The following is a 20,312-nucleotide window of genomic DNA, read 5'->3' as shown; positions in this document are numbered from 1 at the left end:
AAATATTATACATTAAAAATGCGATATTTTTACAAAATTTAATCGTACAGGCAAAACTAAAAACAATCGTGCAAAAACTTTCTTTTAAACTTTAAACAAATTATAAAACATAAATGGGCGAATGCATGACCTTAAATAAACATAACACCTAAGCTTACATAACAATTAAGCATTAAAAGTTATTATTTCATAATCACTTACATAGTAAAAAACAAGTCTTTCTAAACATCTCATAATCATACTTTAAAACGATTGACCATAATCACAAGTTCATGATTAAAAAAAATTACATATAAAAAGAAAACTATATAAAAAGTATATGGATTGATACATAAATTCATGGTTGTATAGGTGTTTTATAATGTACTATCGCATTCATTATGTACCAAAACATTACTAGAGTCTAAACACGAATTTTAACGACACTGCATTCAATAAATTAGCATGTTAATATGGTTAAAATCAAAATGCACTTATAAAATAATAAGTAAAAAAAAAATCACAAACACAATGATTGAATAATACATGTTAATCGATTAAAATGGTTCAGCTATATGTGACTATATGTACGGCGTCACTGATGTAACCGCTGAATTATTTGGTTTAAAATGCGTCCTATTTAAAAAATCAAGTCAAATAATGCAGTCCAATCCCCTTTAAATTTCCAATGCTGATATTAAATTTGTCAATCGCCAATATTAATTGTCTTATTAAAACATATTATTCAAAATATGATGATAAAAGAATCTGATAATAATTGGCAAGAATCGATAAAAGTAATACGAAAACAAAAACGATATTCTTTTTTTGAGTTACATTAAAATCAAAAATTAAAACTGCATGTGAATTTAAAATGATCATATAAAAACTTAGTCCGGATATTCTGTTTTGTTAAGATGCATATAAAAATGGGTTAAAAATCATAAAATAAAACATGCCCTCGATAATAACTATAGATTAATTTAACTAATAACTTAATACTAGCGGCGATTATGCCGGTTTACTTCAACAATTAACTTGTCTATGAATTCTATGATAAGAGATCAAAATTGTCGTATCGCTTCGAGCTATAAAAATCTATATAAAAATACATTTTTTTAAATCTCATAAAAAATCAACGCAATACCGACAAGCTCATATCAGTCACTGTTCTCAATGTTGCCAATAACAAAATGTAGAACTCACGATTGTCATACATCTTATTTTCGATACATTCTACCAGTCTTGAGATTTGTTCCGTCGAGATCAACTTGTAACTGATGTTACGATAACTTACTAGTCAATAATTAGTCTTGAGCTTGATATGATTGCTAGATATACATACAGTTGCGTCAAGTATCAAAACTGTTGATGTTGGAATATCATTTAATTTTTGAATAAACGTCTCATAAACAGTTTTGATAGTAGACGTTCCTGGATTTAGAATATTTTATAATAAATATAACATGATAACAATGTATTGTTGCGTATGAAACTAAAAGCTTCTTTATTTAATATTCGTGTCTCTTAGACAATTGCACCTAATAATAATTTTCGAAAATGTTATTTTTTTATAGTATTTTTGAAATTTCGTTTTAAACCTTACGGTATTGATCGCTTACGCCCATAATTAAATTTTTACCTGTTAATTTATTAGACTTATATATTATTTTCAGTCTCATAAGCCGTATTGTAATGTAGATCGTGTATAGATCTACCACTTGTCCTGCGCCAGCGCAGTCGTATTATATTGAGGTGGGGAATTGATGATTTTTCTCTCCGTCGATGGGGCGTTACCTTTATAGGCGCTCGACTGTTTTTGCAGCTCTGTGGATTTGATATGTATGTTTGTTGAATTTTTTTTTAAGCATCAACATAGTATGAATTATATAAGATATATATTACCCGCAATGACCAGCAGCATCTTCCTGCGAGCGCCAAAGGCTGTAACGCCAATCTCTGTAAGATCCGCTTCATTCAGCGACGCGAACGTAGACATGTCCAGTTCATGTTTCTTGAATAAATCTGAAATATTATACTTATATTATATGGGGTTCTCTGTATTATTTATTATTTATATCAGACTTATACTCGTATTTAACAAGTGGCACTTCTGAAACTGCGAACTCTTATTTGTTCTTAGAGTTAAGATATAAACGCTTTTTAAATATTAATACCGACACCAACTATATTAATAAAGGTTTAGCTACTACAGAAGGTCACGCGATAATATAATAAATCTGTTACAAAATATTTATTATATTAATTTTGTTATATTAATTTATTCGTGGTTGATTTTTAAGAAAAAAAAAAAACTATGAATTTAAATGCAATAATAATTTAATTTTAATACTCAAAATCGAAATATTCTTTATTATAAAGACTTACACCCACCCAAAGGGAGTCTTTGCCTCCAAGATTATAAAGAGACCGGACGGATCCTCTTATAGTATGAAAACAGTTTCAATATCTGTAGTTACTCCAAAGCAAAATGCCGTAAGACATAACATTATGAAAGTATCGAGCAGTATCAACATCAGTTTGTTGTCTAACTTTTCTAACCGTGCATGCTGCGGAGATGACTCTCCCTACCTGACCAGGGACGATAAATGAGGATTCCACTGAAGTTTTGAGTCTTAAAGTGATTCCCAGAAATACTGTAGTGTCAGTTACATTTAGATCACTATTGTTTACAGTTAACTTGAATTTTTTTCTTACTTTAGGTAAGGCAAAGAGTACGCATTTTGTCTTGTTAGCATTTAGACGTAATAAAAATGCGATTACCAATATATTTATGTAAGCCGATATCCCTCAGTAGCTCATACAACTGTTGGTAGCGGCATGGTTTGTTACCAGGCGGCGACGGAGCCGTTTCTACTATGTTGGGACGAACTAGATCCATTCTGTTTCGACTTTTTTCAGGCTGAAAACATAAGATAGGTTAAACAAATTCATTTTATTAATAAAAAAAAACTTTAATTCAATAGCAATCTTCTGGTTTTTACCAAATCTGGTCTACCAATGCACTATTTAATCTATTACCGTGACCATTCCTCCTTCGCCGTCACTCAAGTTAAGAGGTCCAGGTGATGTATGACTGAAGTAGAAACCCGACCAACGAGTTGTTGGTACTCTGTAACCACTGCCGACGTTCTCTCGCATGGCCTGGAAGATAAGGTTAACTTTATAAAAAATCTAAAAATTTAAATGAAGTTCTTTAAAATGTTCAATGTACTTTTTTTTTATTATAACCGACAATTCAATAAAATGTATCGTATTTATATCAATGAAATGTGAATGTATATGTAATGAATATGTAGATCAATGAAAGTTGTACATAGAATATTTTTCAGGAATATCTTCCTTAAGAACTATATATATAACTAAGAAAGCGATTTCTCCTAAGAAACTTTTAGGATCTACTTTAGTTGAAAAGTTATAAATGTGAATAGGAAAATTATGCTATTGTATGAATAGGGTCAGCGTTGATTAGCCTTACAGTATTTAATACGTATATTAGAGTTATATAATAATAATCAAGACTAAAGACTAATAGTTATAATAATATAGGAAGTTTTAGTTGAAGGAAAGAAAAATAACAGTTGATACATTAGTTGCGTTGTACCTTGTTGGCTTCAGCCTGCATCTTTCTGTAGTCGGACAGCGGCGAGGGTGACAGCTTGGTGAGGGTCTCAAGGGTCTTCTTTTCGCAGCCCACAGCACGACGGTCAGATATCGGGAGCTCGGATATTATGTTCGCTAGTTCTATTATAACATTTCAAGTTTTAATCGAAATGTATGGAGGCAATTTTACTAATTTTAGGTTTGTCAGTAATATGTTTACTCTTTGTATCAGTAATTTTTAAAACAGTAATTCGTAATATTATAATAGATATCTAAACATACATTACATTGAAATTGTTAACTCATCAGATCTCTGTTATTGGGCCCCCTCTTGTGGAGGCCCCAGGCCAGTTGTCCCGGTTGGCCTCTCCTAAATCCGGCCCTGCGTGTTGTTATAGGAATGGAACTATGTACCGTGTTGTGAGCGATCGTTTTCCGAGCACGGCGTGGGACTGTGCGTCTTGCTGATGGGCGACACGGAGGGGGAGCCGACGTTGCTGCCATCTCCTCCTATTGGTGAGAAAACAATAAAAACTCAGGCGTCTTTAATTATATTACAGACAAGAGATTGCTTAGGCCAAAATCTGAATCGAAGCTTCCGGCCGTTATAATTTATATTTACAAATCATGGGGGGTAAAGAAGATCATCGTAAGGGAAACTTTAATGTATCGGATGTAATTAGACCAGATATTCGAGCAAGATGATGGAAAAATCTTCAAACCATTTCCTCAAGACGCGAGTCCAATATCTACCAATGAGACAGGGTTTTAATATTTTATTGAACACGAAAAGCCTTTCGAGTTTATTTGGCCTAGACTAATCGCCTGTAACCATTATAGATAGTATTTCGTAAAGAAACCTGTATTAATACTTTTTATATTACCGGATATGTTTTGGGCATCAAGCGACACGGAGCTGCCAGTGAAGTTGCTTTGGTAACCGCTGCTAGCCTGTGAGCTGGAGTTCAGTAGCGATACCTGAAACACATTTTATATATCTGTAGCTAACCGTTCCGACTTCACACGACTACAATAAACGTCTATATAAGACTTTTAGATTTATATAAGATCAAATCCTCGGCTTTCCTCTAATATAATATCCAAGTATTATACATATAAACCTTTTCATTCTTTTCGATCACTCTGTTTATTGATGAAAAACGCATTCAAATCCGTTGCGTAACTAAAAGATGTAAGCGTTCAGGACGACAGGAATTAACTTTATAGTGTTTTTAATGGCGTGTTAAACCAATAAAAAATTCGAATCTTTTGTAAGTGGAATTTTACATGGGTACAATGAATATTTTAGACTCACGTGTCTATGGTGGTCGGGAGGATGTTGCAGGCACGGTGCTACTCCGCCCTGTGGAGCGCCGGAAAGCGCTTGAAGAAAAAAACATATTATAAGTAGTTCTAATTATATAATTAATGTTATAACATTTTTGACAAACGCATTTAAGTCATATTTTTAATAGCGGTTTTACCATGTGCTGTTATTTCTCTAAGCTAAATCACTGTTGTAGTTAAAAATAATATATAAAAGTTATTTTATTTAGATTTTTTTTTTTTTATTTTATGTTTATTTATTTTATAAATTAATATTATTAATTAAAAAAATGTCGAGTAAAAGTAGGAAACAAGTTTAGTGTATAGTGTGATACCACTATTGGCGTTAACATTATACATTTATAACAACAAAACTTAACATCAATAGTTAAACTCCTACGTTCGTACATATGTATACATATAAACTTATTTTAAGTCTATATTTATACATAAACAAAACTATATAAGTATACAATATATATTATGTAATTTAGTTTGTGAGCAATTTGGATAAAGTTTAAATAAATAAATATATGTATACTCACGATGCCAGGAACCGTGATTCTTATACATCACTGGACCAGAGTTTTGAGTCAAGCTCGGGAAGTGGAACTGTCCAGGACGAGGCTGTGGGCTTGGCACCATCCAACCACTTGGAAACACTGGCGGCGTCATCGCCACCGGAGACAAGGGCGTAGGGTACCCGCCAGGAGTTGGAGGATTGTGACCAAACATTGGGCTACCAAGGTTGGCGAAATTCGTTAACTCGTTCAGTTGAAGATTGTATGGAGAGCATGGCGAGTTGGTGATGCTGTTCGCGTGCGACGGGGAGAAGGGATTGAACGCGCCAAAGTTGGGCATGGTGTTGGTGATAGACGGAATATTGTAGGATTCGGGTATTTCCGCTGTAATATTTGGCTCCTTCCCGCCGAGTAGTTCGCGGCGCGCCTCGTATATATCACCTGACAGATAGTCAATACAAAATTTAATTTAATGTGGACAACAGGCGTTCAACTGAGTGCCATTTCGTCTTCATTGCTATTGCCAGTATATTTTATTTAAACGTAAGTATATTTTAATTGTACGTAACGTTTCCAATCGGTAGTTATTGCCGACGACAGCTTAATATTAATGACAATGAATTGCGTTCTAGTGGTATTCGCATATGAGAAACGATCATTACCCGGTACGTTTAGACATATTATCATTAACCACTTGCGTTTATTTATTTCCACGTGATAAAATTCGTCGCGACAAATTTTGTACACATAAAAAAATTATAACTATAACTAGCTATATAAAAAAATTGTTCGCACGTCACACTTCGAAAACATACCGCACCGATACTTCCTGGGAATGTGACCCAAACTTAAGTGCAAACACAGAAACTATTTAAGGAGTCTCAGTCTCGTCTCGTACCACGACCCTGCTATGAACAATCTCCAATCTTTCTCTCCGCACAATATCCAATATTGGAATTTGGAAGCCAATTTCTCGGTTCATTTGCATTTCTTATCCTATACGTAATGACTAGACAATACGGAAATATGCAAAACACGGAATACTATGCCTACTCGAAAGGTTCTCGTTCTACCAATTGCAGTAGTCGACTGTGCTTTCGCGAGAGGAATATGACATGACATGAAATGGTGTGAGGCGGTGTATCAGGCAGACTAGCTCGACTCACCGGCAGTGATGCCATCTTTATTTCTGGGGGTATTTAATCGACATAGAGCGATTAGAAGGCGGTTCTAGGGTATCTGCTCACCGGCGCAGCGCTCGATGCCCTTGATGACGACCGAGGCGATGCCCTGCTTGGGCTTGCGGCGCACGCTGATGTACACGTTGTGCTTGGCCATGAGCCGCGCCGCCGCCTCGCCCTCCACGCGGCAGCTCTCCTCCGCCACGTCGAAGATCACCACCAGCGGGAGGCTGCCCTGTGGACCCACGACTTCGCTTTACGAACATACGGACGTAACGACCGTTGGTTATCATCGATATTGGTTTTTTGCTTTTACATAATGATAGTTTTACGTTACGTATAATGAATAATTATTATTGTATGGCACACTTAAGAATGCTTTTTTATTCCTTACTTAAGTAAGTAAAGTTTGACTAATAGAATCGAGAAGTTGATACTAGTAGCCTTAGAAGTCACAGCCTTTATTTATATACTTTTTCATACAAATATATGTACTTATATATACCTACATATAGAGCGCACAGCATAGTAGGAATGCTATACGTGATATTTAAGTGATACAAAATAAATATAATATAATTTTATCATTTAAATTATATTAAACGTTAAATTACTAATTGTCTATAGTCTCGTCTTAAGATCTATGAAGAGAAGTGACTATAATACATATATGTCGGTATACCAGAGTTATATATGTAAATTTTATTATTATATTACAAACTTTTAACACATAATCGATATTAAAGGCTTAATATATAATCACATTAACATACTAAATTTTGTTTGACTGTATTTTTATTTGTTTATAGTGTCAGTGGTGTTGATTTAATTACAGTTTAAAAATTATATTTATCACGTAATAACGAGAGTTCCCGTATAAATAATTTTATCTATCCAAAACACGTTATGTGTTGAGGCTGCGGTTTATTGTGAGCGCGACCTTCAGACGTCAATCTGATGGATCGCTACGCATTGATTCGTGTACGCGACCGAATTCGCACTTATAAGTGTGTCATAAGGCCATTGCTAATATACATATTTTTGTGTGCGCACAATTGCAAGGAAAAAATATATTCAATACCAGTTGTTAAACTCGGTTTTGCTTACAACGTTTCTCAACTGAAAATGCGTCACATTTTTTTTTAATCTTAAAGGGGATTATCAAATATATAAATTGAACTTAATAAAAGTATTCGTGTATTCTTATTACACTATACAATAATATGGACAAAATCCTAACAGTTTAGTCAAAGATTTAAAGTCATTTCTAACCCTTTTTTATTTATTTATTTTAAATTGCTGTAAATTATTTTTTATTTATTCGGTAATTCGACGATTTATTTATTTTCATTCAAACGATAAGACAATTTGTTTGTTCAAATTACATCACTAGGGTTGAATACATGTATTTTCCACTTACCACCAACTGCTGCCTCGCGGCGTACACGTCTTTGATCTGTCCGGTGATGGTCACACAGCTCTTGCGTAGAGCGGGTATGTTGGGGTCGTCCGCGTCGGGGAACATGATCTGCGTGGCGGTGCCCTTCATGATGACCTTTAACTGTTCCGCGCCACGACCCACCACCACCGAGTGATGCATCGGCGATATCTCCAGCGTCATCTGGACTTGGGTCTGGCTCTGTTGGTGTTTCAGAAGTTTTTTTGTTAGCAGTTCCAAATAAAAACATAACATTGATATTTTAACTTAGTGGACTTAGTATTTATTGATTTCTAGGCAGGATATATAAAATGGTTGAAAAGAGTAACTACTGAGTTCCTTGGTTTTTATCGGTAGAATTTACTTTCTGAACCGGTGCAATGGTAGCTTCACATTTAATTCAACACTCTAACATTCAAGAAGTTTCGATTCAAGAGTGTTTTTATTAGCCAACTTGAAAATTCAATCATCAAACCCCAAACCCTTTCAAATTCAATATTTGCCTGTCTGAAGCATCTACATTAAGCTTTGTACAAATTTTTAAGACATATCTATCAATAATTGTAATTTATTAAAATATCCAATAATGAATATATGAGTATCGGGGGTCCTACCGCGAGCGGGCCGCACATGTAGGTCATGAGCAGCGCCGTGGCCTCCATGGTGGCGAGCACCTCCCACTGCACGCCCTTCACCACCACCAGGTTGGCGTGCAGCTTAGGCCGGTTGCGCAGCATCACCTGCACACAGACCATTCATACATCGGTCGGATGTTTTATTTATAGATAAGAAATATTCCATATTGAAGTTCTCCTGGCAGGATTTCGTCAAAGGCGGCATATATCAGTCGCTTTTCGATACTAGCCTGATGCACAATAGGTATTATAAAACGGCTACTGCAAATTTCGGTAAGTCTTGGGATCTGAACCCTGAACCTAATGAGAAACTTTAAAGCAAATCACTAAACAAACGAGACACGTTTAATAAAAGTATGACATGAATAATCAATTATTCTGGATAGAAGCCAATATTGTTGCTTGACGTTGACGAAATATATTAATGAAATACGTAATGGTGGTACAATCTTAATTTTACTCTTCAATATATAAGAGCAGACTCGCGATCGGATCACCTGTTGGCAAGTCGTCGCCGCTCCCTAAAAACTATGACTATGACAAATATTAATCAACCCATGCAACGAAAATCACATCAATACTTATCAACTTAAAAGTCTCTTGGGTCTGTAATTAAACAGGCGCCAATTCTACTAACAAATTGACACTACGAAACGAAATAACATCGTTGCCGTTCAGGCGTTTCCTATTTTACTAACGATGATGCGATTCGGTGGATTTATCGATGTCAGTGGAATTGGTATTTGGTACCCTGTCCCGCTCACCTCTCAAACCACAATAATTTGGCGATACAATCATTTTTCTCAGATCACATCAGAGTGCTAAAAAATATTGCCTACAATGCAGTAAAAGGTTTTATTTTATTATTTAAGCTAATATTTAAGGAGCAATTACATTAATCTAAAATAGCTATTATTTTCTTTCAGGTACCTTCAATTCTCCTTTCTAACTGTATTTATACATAGGATAAATTTAATCACTAAGATTTATATTTAGATTTATTTTATGTACAAAAATAAACTCATTTTAAACGACTTATTAAAAATGTTTTTATAGCGTATACTACATATTCATTGGCGCAGGTAGGCGGTTCAAGGGGTCAACATTTTTATTATTAAAGTAACTCATATAACAAAAACTTAAGTCTGAATTTTCTAAATTGTTCAATAGCTGCCATTCTCTACTCTTTACCAGCGATAAAAATGGACATGCATTGGTCGCTTAGCGACGTGTCTTCGATCGTTGACTATAATAGTATTATATAAGAAGGAACTCGAAACTCACGAGCGTGAAATATCAGAATGTGCTAAGCGTTATTGAATATAATAATTATAAAGTTAATTTCGTCGTTTGTCAACATTTCACATCTGATATACAAAGTTAATTCTTACAGTATCGTACTTTTGATTAGCGTCATTAACGTCTAGTTTTGTAACTTTATAAGGTAAATCCAACTCGCATTGGAGCAGCGTGCTGGAATAGGTATGCTCGAAACCTTCTCCTCGAAAAGGAGAGGAGGCCTTAGCCAAGCAGTGGGAAATTTACAGGCTGTTAATGTAAGGTAAATTATTGTAATCTGAGTGATTAAATTAATGTAATTGAAACTTCAAATTATTTAAACGTAATTAGTAATATATATGGTGAATAATAACAGACTAGTTTAAATAATTATGTTTATTTTTACTTTTTATCTTAGCCATTCGAAATTTTATAAATAATAAACGAGTATGCGATTATTTTAAAATTCAATTTAATTCGAAAGTTAAGTTAAATTATTTCGTTAAATATCTCGTTATCTATTGTATTTGGTTGTCCTGTTGTTAAATTTTTACATTTAGGTGTTAAGTTATATTTTCCGGATAGAAGACGTTTAATATAATAAATAAATAAATATTGGACAACATCACACACATTACTCTGATCCCAATGTAAGTAGCTGAAGCACTCGTGTTATGGAAAATCAGAAGTAACGACGGTACCACAAACACCCAGAACCAAGGCGACATAGAAAACTAATGAACTTTTTCTATATCGACTCGGCCGGGAATCGAACCCGGGACCCCAGAGCGGCGTACCCATGTAATAATATGTAATAATATGTACACACTTCTCGACCACGGAGGTTGTCAAATATCAATTATATTTGTATCTGGACTTATAAGTTTCTAAAAGGACAATACGTAACCTGCACGTTGTACTGCTCCTGTATCTGCTGCACGTAGGGCGAGTTGATGTCCGGCAGCGGCTGGGAGGGCGCCACGATCGGCAGCTCGAAGCAGAACACCAGCGGCGTCAGCGCCTGAGAAACGTACGGCGATAAAATTACATAAACTGAGGTCCGTCTTTGACTCTGGAACAGCTCATTTTGAGGGCATCTTATAAGTTTTTGTTTTGTTTTAGTAAGCAAGTATGACGATGATTTATATTTCCATGATTTTTTCTTATTCTAAAAGAATAAATAATTAGTTCTTAAGTTCGAAGTCTCAAAATCAGTGATGATTTTTATAAAATGTTGTTATTATTTTATACAGTATAAAGTACCTAAATAATAATAATTATTTTTGTGTCATAAACGCTTTCTGGGATCCTGTTGTAGAACCGTATAAATTGCGCCACCAAAGAGTTACTGACTCTATGCAGTCGAGTAACAGGAGTAACAAGTTTGTTCCTTGTACCAATGCTGTGAATATCACATTTTCCCATAAAATCATTAATATTTTTCCGTACATACACAAAATTACAGAATATATATTGAAAAGCAACAGTTAATATCTTAATTTCTTTAAATTTATATCTTATGATTCTTTAGCTACTGGGTTATAGATTGCGCGAATTATAATAGCCCTCTTTTGTAGCACAAATATAATATGGATAGCGGCTGCGTTACCCACTAAGTAGTTACTTTCGTTTATGCAAATTAAAATTAACATATTAATTATTTACATAAATAAAACAAATTAAGTTTGTAATATATATGTTTAAAAAAGGAAAAGAAAATACTGTTAAAGGCTTACAAGTAAGACTGACTTGACTTGTCAACTTGTGTGACTTTTCAAGCTGATTGAGTACAGACGTATAACTTGACGTGATACTGACTGACTGAATTTATAGATAAGATTTGACTCGTGGAAACGGTAGTTATATATAAACGAGCCCAACATGTGTCACTTATGACGTGAACATCTCACGTTGGTAACGAGCAACATTAACATTATATCCTCTCGGAAAATGATTTGGTACCACAGATTTATAGCCTATTCCAAAGTAAGTAGGAATAAAGATAAACAAACCTTAGATTTACGTATTTCATGCGATTAGCTGATAGTTCATCTATATTGTGCGCTGCTATGAGTTTATGATTAATGTAATTTTATTCATAATACAACTCTATTACACTTAACTGCTTATTTCCACTTTAATTTAACTTTCAAAATTCCGATAACAGTTTGAATATCATAGATTACTGAAGCTCTCGACCAATGATATCGCGTCAATCGGCTGTCAAATGTTGTTCTCCTGCTACGGCTGTAATAGAGTATAGAATATCGGTCAAATCGAGTAGCGCGCGCTTCCGCAGCTTCCCGGTACAAATTTCCATCCCTTTATTTTCACCAAACTAAAGGAAAGCGAAAGGATTCAGTGAAATAAAACACACACACACACACAGCAACAGAGCCGGCATCTACACATAGAGCCGCTCGAGCGGCACCCACCCGCACGCGCGCGCGCGCGCGCTCCACGCGCTCCATGTCGCCCGCGATGGACACCTGGTTGCTCTTCTCCTGCGTGCTCGTTCGGTTGGAGTCCGGGAAGTGGATGTGGCAGCCGGTTTCCTCCATCACGCGCTTTATCGTCAGACCGCCCTGATCGACGAGTAATATACAAATATAAGTATATAAAAATAAGTTACTTCTAATTTAGTCTTTAAATTTAAGCGGTACCGACCGGGAGGTACCTTTCATAGAATGATGGAGTTCTGGGGAAAGAAACATAAAAAAGTATAAGCTGATTCTCTTCCTTTTTGTGACAGGATGCTCTAATGCGACTTAGAGGGTACAGGTGTGACAAACATTCACAAAATGAATTTAAACGCAATTTAAACTGATTACAAGAAATCTTAGCGGGTTTGAACCCATTAGGTTAAATATTGGATTAAAATTTCTACGTTCTAACCTCTGGACAGGATCGGCTCTTCATTATCTTTCAGATATCTACCGAACGAGATTTTAATGTAATATATAAATACAAATTATTTTAAACATTGAAACGGTTAATTTTTTCACGAGTGCGCCAACAAATTTGGAAACCGGGATGTCTCTTATAACTTACACTGGCTCACTCACCCTACGACAAACGGACACAACAATACAGCTGTTTGTCCCTGCGATATATAGTAAATTATGTGTATTAATAACCATGTTAAATTATGTTTTACCAGTTTAATCTAGTATGCCCCACATAAACGAATACGTACCCACATTCAATTATCATGTTACTTACATAGTTTTCAAGGATAAGGTAAATTTATTGCAATTCATGGATCATTTGTGAGATTGGCTGTATAATACAATTAAGAATATCTCTATTAAGAATAGTGAGTGAACTCGATCTTGTAACGTAAGTTTGTATATAAAATTTAGACCGTAATGAGTATAGATTTAATTTCGAGAAGTTTCTCAGAAATAGACAGGTAAAGGCCAGTGACATAAAATATTCGTAATAAAACATAAGTAAAAAAACTCACCTTGCCGATAATATGAGAGTGGTCCGTGTAGCTGACGTCGATCTTCATGGTGACACGGTTACTCTGATAGACAGACATGTGCTAATTAATAAACATAATTATACAAAAAAAAACCAGATCTCATTTAAACAACAACGTAACGTTCCCAAAGAAGAAAAAAGTTTTTGGTTTCATAAAATGTCAGTATGAATTTATTGAATAAAATATTTCAAGTATAGTTATAGTTCACAGGTACATGGTAATTTATTTATTAGAATATTTTACGTTAATAGTTGAACACTTACTCTAGTATCCAGCAATTGCATAATTTTCTCCCTTGCGAGCTTAACATCATCAGGTCGACCGGCGATACGCACGTGAGGATCTATATAGATTAAGTAAATCATAATATTTTACCACTTTACACGAACATCATTATATTTCACTTTGAATCTTACCAAAAAAATCATATAAATCGGTATAATTATTGTTACGTATATTTTTAATAACTTCATAAACAAATTCATTACAACTTTCATTAAAAACCATTTTTAATTCATTGAGTATAATAAAAAACAAAATTCATGTATTACTAACGGACGCGCGAATGCATTATAACATTTTTTTAAAACGAAATAATAAACGCGCCAGACGGGCGCCGCGCACTGGTCTATTTGGCGCCATCCCGCCAAAAAATAGTTCCGATTACAGGTGAACGTTGAATTTTGAAAAATTTATGTGCGTTTCACCATGAAGACAAATCACGGAATTTTACTTTATAAAATGAATTAAAGTCAAATTGTTTGTGTTAGAAACTGATTACATTTTCTTCAAATAATTAAGATGATTTTAAAATAATAATACGTTGAAAGAAAAAACAAATGAAAAACGCATTATTTGCTTTTTTTTTTAATTACCTTTTTTTGAACGAGCTCCAATTTTAAGACGAGCAGGCCAGTTAATTAAAGTGTTTGTTTCATTCATGACCTATGAAAATGTTCATATTAATTAATACAATAATACATCGCAACTGTTACAGACATTTATAAAATTCAGCTTACCCTATGGAAAAATGCTTGAGCAGTTTGAGATTCTTCCAAATTGTCTGGAATTGTAAATATGGCAGGTAAGTTAAAATGCAACGAAATATATATGCATAAAAAATAACTGTTTAATTACCAGCCAGCATCGCTTCCAATCGGCGCCTGTCAACTCGAAATCTTTCCTGGTATACATCTTCAGCGCTATTCAGTCCAAGTATTACTGCTAATTTCTGTAAGTCTTCTGCTGACGTCACGGAATTGCTCGTTCCACTTTCGGATGCCTATTCGTACATTAGATTTTATTTTAAACTAAAATTTTAATGAAATACCTGCGTTTTATCTATGAAGAATACACTAAACCATGTTATTGATTATTATTAAAAAAATGTATAAGTGTTTCAATACCACGCTATAAATCAAAATGGCGGAACACAATCAGTTTTTATTTAAAAGATTTGAAATAAAAAACTATCCATTAATAATTTAAAAAAAATGAATGTACTCACCTCGCTCATTGTATCTTTATCGGAATTACCTTTAAACTCCGAGAGATGAGTTTTTACTGTTAAGAAATTCGTTGACGCCATTGTGGAAATATATAAATTATAAAATAATGAAATTATTTCAATTTAAAGTCATTAATATTTACAATCGATTAATGAATAAATTAATGCATAATTATTATCAAAATTTAGTAAAACTTTAATAAGTTTATCTTAACCACCTCTACTTATTGATATACCAAGCCCAACTAGCAAGAATAATTATCAAATCTCCATAAGACGTAAAAAATAATGTTTGGAGGGTAGAATTCGATTTTTTTAAATTTTCATATCAGTGTTACGTGTTATTCATGTAATTAATAAAAAATAATAAGTTTGGTATAAATAGATTACAATCAATTTAATTTATAAAAAAAAAGTTTTTATTTTAGTCACGTATAAGTCGATAATATTATTCGCCATTATAATGCACATTTACGTTTTGTTTTCACATTGTAATTTCCAACATGGAGGCCTGTCACGGATTAACCAATGAGAAGTCGTCCCGCCACCGGACGTTGGCGTCAAGACGGCGCCAACCAGTAAATTTCTTTGAACTAATTTATAAGAAAGTAGATAAAAAACAAATTACGGTTATTGATAAAAATATTATTACATTATTTTCATATATATATTATTAAAAAAAAATGCTAGTTTATAATTTATTCGTTTCTAGTCTTTTATTAAAACAAATGATAAATAAAGTAAAGAATAAAAGAATCGTACATAGTAGGTATATTTTTATACGATTATTAATACGACCAAAATGTAGAAAAAAATGGTATGTTGGTGCTCGTATGAATGAAACCATTATTACGAACGGAACGTAATCCATTGAAATGTATTTTTGGCGTTCGCCACATGAGGTCGCATTAGTCGGGTTTCTGCGCTTGCCGGTGTTGGGTCTGTGTAACTCTTGACTCGAGTTCACGTAGCTAATAATTTTAAATATTTTATTTATTAATTAAAAGTGTAGCTTTATAAGTCTAGATTAATTTAGAAGCAAGTTTAAGCTTCTTAGTGTGTTTTGATTTGTATGTTTAGTGAGTTTTTAAGTTAAGTGATTTTTAAATAAATCAACGGTGAGTAATAGAGTCAAAAGTTATTTAAGACTTATGGATATATTATTGTTATGGCTATCAGTAATAGCGAAAATATTTTGCATAGTCAAAATTCCTATCAATATATTAGTAAAGTATTAATGTGAGATTTAACTTTTTTTATTATTTAGTATTTATCATTTCGTGATTTATTTCATGGGTAAGAAGAAAACGAAACCCTATTAAATTCATATGTACTAGGTATTTTTTTTTCTTTAAAATTTTCTTATATTTAGTTTTCGGTTTATATGTATAAAGTTCAATTTGGCGTGTCGATGTAATTTTAAGGGCGTGCATACCCCCATTTAATAATAATACCGTGTAAATAAAAAATGTAAACAAGCATAAGATCGATGGTAAAGGATTATGGTGTATGAAATAGAATCAGTTCTTTGAATTAATGTTGTTGGTAATTTTCATACGTCATATATATTTTTTTGTAATATTGTTCGATTTATATTCCCTTTAAAATTGGAATAGCAAATTAATAAAATGGACATTGGCATTTCGATACTTGAAAACGTTAAACATATTTAATGAGATGTAAATACATACAAATGTAACAAAGTTACATTTATATTAGCGATATTTACATGTTAACAGTTGACGTATTAACAACCGATCGAAATGTAGTATACATTTAAATAAGGATTTAAAGAAAGTACCTACTTATGTAAAGTTGTAATTCTTTATGAGTTTCTATGCATTTGACTCGCATCCTACCGAGGCGTCTGATATATTTAAATACATAAATCATAACACTATGTATTTAATTGTATATATATTTTTTAGAAGTATGAATATAGATATTTGACACCAATATATATTACTATAAAAAGAAGTATGATTTGTTTTTTGTAAGTGGCGTATACAGAAACCTATTTTAGAATGCACATTAGTTATGAAGTTATAAATTGTAACATTGCGAGATTGTTTTATTTCAAACTATTTTTTTCGCAAACCCATAACTCCCTTATGGGTATTATTATTAATAGGATAAAACATTACGCATATATTCATACCTTATTATTATAAGACACAATTAAAAGTTCAGTAAAAAACTAGACTTCATTAAATAATACAGTAGATACGTAACATTATATTAAGAATAACTGTTATTAAATTCAGAAACTTACAGGAACTTGTCAAGTGCCGATTGATTAACATAAGATTAACATAACAATTGTTGCTGGGACATTGTTCTGTGTTATTCCTACGCAGGTAAAATGCAAAATGGCGGATTGATTGATTTGTTTCTTCGTAAACTTGTGTTTTAACGACCATGTGTTACTCATTCCATACAATGAGCGCGTTGAAACAAGTGACAGACGCATATAAAGTTACGTTAAAAACTTAACTATATTATACAGATTATAAAAAGTAGTCATAAAATGTTTATTTCTACCTCTTTCAAATGAAAATTTTACTTATCTAAGTAAGATCCTTTCAAAGTAATTTTATGTTAAAAAGTAATTATAATATATGTCTGATTATAAAGTGCATTTAAACGTCAATAGTTATTTACTTACTAGATAAATTAAAATTATGACCAATATAATTTAAGTAAGTTTGTGCACTTTACTAAATTCAAAACTAAAAGCTTACCCTCAAACGACCTTGCACTTGAATTTTTCTAATCAATAAACCTTGGACAAGCACACAAAACAAAACTAGTGACGAGCCTACATATAGATTGACGTATCATTTAACCTTGAGCATACCAAAATAAATTGGCGGGTGCGAATATTTTTTAGATCACGTTCAGCTATAACTTTCTTTCAAATAGTTTCGAATTATTAATTCACTGTGCATTGTAGTTTGTATGTTATATTTACGTATTGGCACTTGGGTACTAAGGCAATCAAAAAAAGTTATTAACCTATGTTTAAAAAAAAACCCTATCCAGACAATATATATTTTTTTAATTTTATAAAGTTTTTAGTTCTAAAACATTTATATAATTATTGAGTAAATACTTTTATCTAGTCCCCTAGTGTCAATAAAATATAATTATCTGATTTTAATCAATTTGCATAAAATGGAACGCAAAGACATGCCCCGTTATTGGCGCCAAAAGAAGTTGTATGTTTAACGGTGCTCGAATCAAAGTGAACACAGAATTAAAATACTCGATATGAGCACCTAATTTGTAAAATGCAACAATTCATATTGTTGTTTTAGTTTTCACGTGTTAGTTACCATAATAACCAACGGCCAATAATTTTTATGGATTTATTTAATTCCACTCAATTGAAATAATTTTAATTCTGGCTAATTTTTTTTTATGTCTCATCCATTTTTATTAAACTTTATTTGAACTAATTACATAATTGTCTTTATGTGATCTCATCTGATAATATAGTGCATAGGGCAACCCAGGGAAAACTTTAAAAAAGTCGTAGCAAAAAGTGTAGCATAACAATAATGCCCTCACGAGTGTTTTAATAAAATAATAAATACTACAAAACTTGGCTCTTGGCTGGTAATGGAGCTAATGAAGCGATTAATACATCAAATCTACTTTCTCGGCGCGCTGAGACATTTAGCGACTTAATCGACGTGATCAATAAAATTTGCAATCCAAACGTTGCTAATAAGGATAAATTACATACACATAATTCTTACCCATTCTAGACAATACATAGGATATGTACGAAAAATGTTAACACCGTAGAAATATTGTTTCGATTATTCGATGACTAATATAGGATTTTTTTTTCCAGTCAAGTTCATTCCAATCATGGCTAAGACCGAGAAGTCCTTTCCAAGAAACTTTACAGGTAAGAAAAAAAAAAATCGTATTATTCTTAAAAATATTTTCCACCGGTTTAAACCAGATTTACCTCGACACAAAATCTGGTTTAGAGCGGTTTTTAGGATTATGTAGCTCATTAATATGTTGAATAAATCATTGTTTAGTATTCAACATGTTAATGAGACATTTTTTATGTTATTTGTTACTATTATTTACTATAAATTTGGGTATACGTCTATTCTATATGAATTAAAAAAACAAATATAATATCATTATGACTACGACTGCTGACATGATCTAACATTTATAATTGTTATGTCAGTAGTTTGTTTTAAAATTTGTCTACAAAAAATAATCATATTTCTATATTATTTATCCGTATGCTCAGTAAATAAATGAAAAATGTCACGTTAGCAACGGCATTGATATAAATATAAAATGCGCATTTTAATAATAAAAAAATGATACAGGAAAATACGATTATTTTGAGATGAATCATAGAAATTATTATAAGAACGCAGTTGGTCGTGAAAGGTTAGATAATATGTTACTTTATAAATAAAATTTATGTTTATGTTAAAACTTCGAGAATATCCTGCAACTATGATGACGTGTTACGTTTACTCGGCAAATAACGGCATTAAAAAAATCTAAAATATTATTAAATAATAATTTGTAATAAATTCCAATTACCAGACAAGTGATCATTCGCTAACAGACATAAATTCTATGTCAATTCTTTCAAAAATGGAATATATTCGCAAACATTGCTGGCGGTAAGTTTTAAATTTAGCGTTACATCGTGCAACTCAAAAGAATTTTTGTAGCACTAAATGCTACTTATAATTAGGGATGTTAGGGAGCTCCGTAACCGTAACCGAAACTATCGGATATCCGATATATAAAAATATCCGTAACCGTAACCGAATCCGAAATTAAAGTTTCGGATAATATCGGATAGGGGCGGAGCCTAATTGAGACACGTTATGTCAAGTTGTTTTGATCGGCCGGGGGCAGCCGACACACAAGCCACGAGCATTGTTTGTTTTCTTCTGTTGTCGCCTTATCCTACTTGTAACAAACTAACTTGTGAGCAATTTTACATTCACAAATAGTTCTATAAATTGAAACAAAGGTGTTGTGTTACGTAATTAATTGAATTGATACAAAATGCGTCCTAGCTGAAATATTAAGCGCAAGTGACGAAAAAGAGCAAAATATAGGTATTGATGATGATGATATAGTCCACAATAAATTAATTGTTAAAAACGAATTGTTAAATGAATACAATACAGAGAAAAGGTTGACACTCAGTGAAAATCTACTTTTATGGTGGAAAATGCATACAGAGTACAACAGTTTAGTAAGTATAGTAAATACTTTAGTAAGACAGTACTACCTCGGTATTTTACTTTTAAAACTCCTTAAAAATTTAATATCCGTAA

General features: G+C 32.8%; 2 protein-coding genes across 2 annotated transcripts in view; one reads left to right on the top strand and one right to left on the bottom strand.

Annotated features, from left to right (window-relative positions):
- Positions 1-1,395: 1,395 nt before the first annotated feature.
- On the bottom strand, positions 1,396-15,231 carry LOC113400453 (protein bicaudal C). Its single transcript, XM_026640009.2, has 20 exons — positions 14,977-15,231; positions 14,607-14,751; positions 14,489-14,532; positions 14,345-14,414; positions 13,733-13,812; positions 13,449-13,511; positions 12,418-12,567; positions 10,890-11,003; positions 8,684-8,809; positions 8,052-8,270; positions 6,698-6,866; positions 5,475-5,891; positions 4,919-4,986; positions 4,488-4,581; positions 4,018-4,113; positions 3,605-3,744; positions 3,022-3,144; positions 2,764-2,902; positions 1,885-2,004; positions 1,396-1,806 (listed from the first exon to the last, which is right to left on the bottom strand). Exons 1-20 carry the CDS (start codon positions 15,055-15,057, stop codon positions 1,694-1,696), a joined length of 2,571 nt encoding a protein of 856 aa, XP_026495794.2. The 5' UTR covers positions 15,058-15,231; the 3' UTR covers positions 1,396-1,693.
- Positions 15,232-15,869: 638 nt separating this feature from the next.
- Positions 15,870-20,312, top strand: part of LOC113400576 (sialin) — a 52,387-nt gene continuing 47,944 nt past the window's right edge. Inside the window, exons 1-2 of the mRNA XM_026640212.2 lie at positions 15,870-16,094; positions 18,836-18,892. Of these exons, the coding sequence (XP_026495997.1) occupies positions 18,853-18,892 (40 nt within the window). The 5' untranslated portion in view covers positions 15,870-16,094; positions 18,836-18,852. The remainder of the gene's footprint in view (positions 16,095-18,835; positions 18,893-20,312) is intronic.

Source organism: Vanessa tameamea, chromosome 17 (assembly GCF_037043105.1).
Source record: "Vanessa tameamea isolate UH-Manoa-2023 chromosome 17, ilVanTame1 primary haplotype, whole genome shotgun sequence".
In the NCBI taxonomy this organism is placed as follows: Eukaryota; Metazoa; Arthropoda; class Insecta; order Lepidoptera; family Nymphalidae; genus Vanessa; species Vanessa tameamea.
The sequence above is the reverse complement of the archived record's forward strand: the minus strand, read 5'-3'. Positions and strand labels throughout refer to the sequence as shown.

What these genes read in the sequence shown, in the direction of transcription:
- LOC113400453 (XM_026640009.2), bottom strand. Translation starts at nt 15,057, where the DNA reads ATGGCGTCAACGAATTTCTTAACAGTAAAAACTCATCTCTCGGAGTTT. An exon ending in CTCAAGCATTTTTCCATAGG is followed by an intron (nt 14,415 to 14,488) that starts GTAAGCTGAATT and finishes ACATTTTCATAG; the next exon opens with GTCATGAATGAAACAAACAC. An exon ending in GCGAAGGAGGAATGGTCACG is followed by an intron (nt 2,903 to 3,021) that starts GTAATAGATTAA and finishes TTATGTTTTCAG; the next exon opens with CCTGAAAAAAGTCGAAACAG.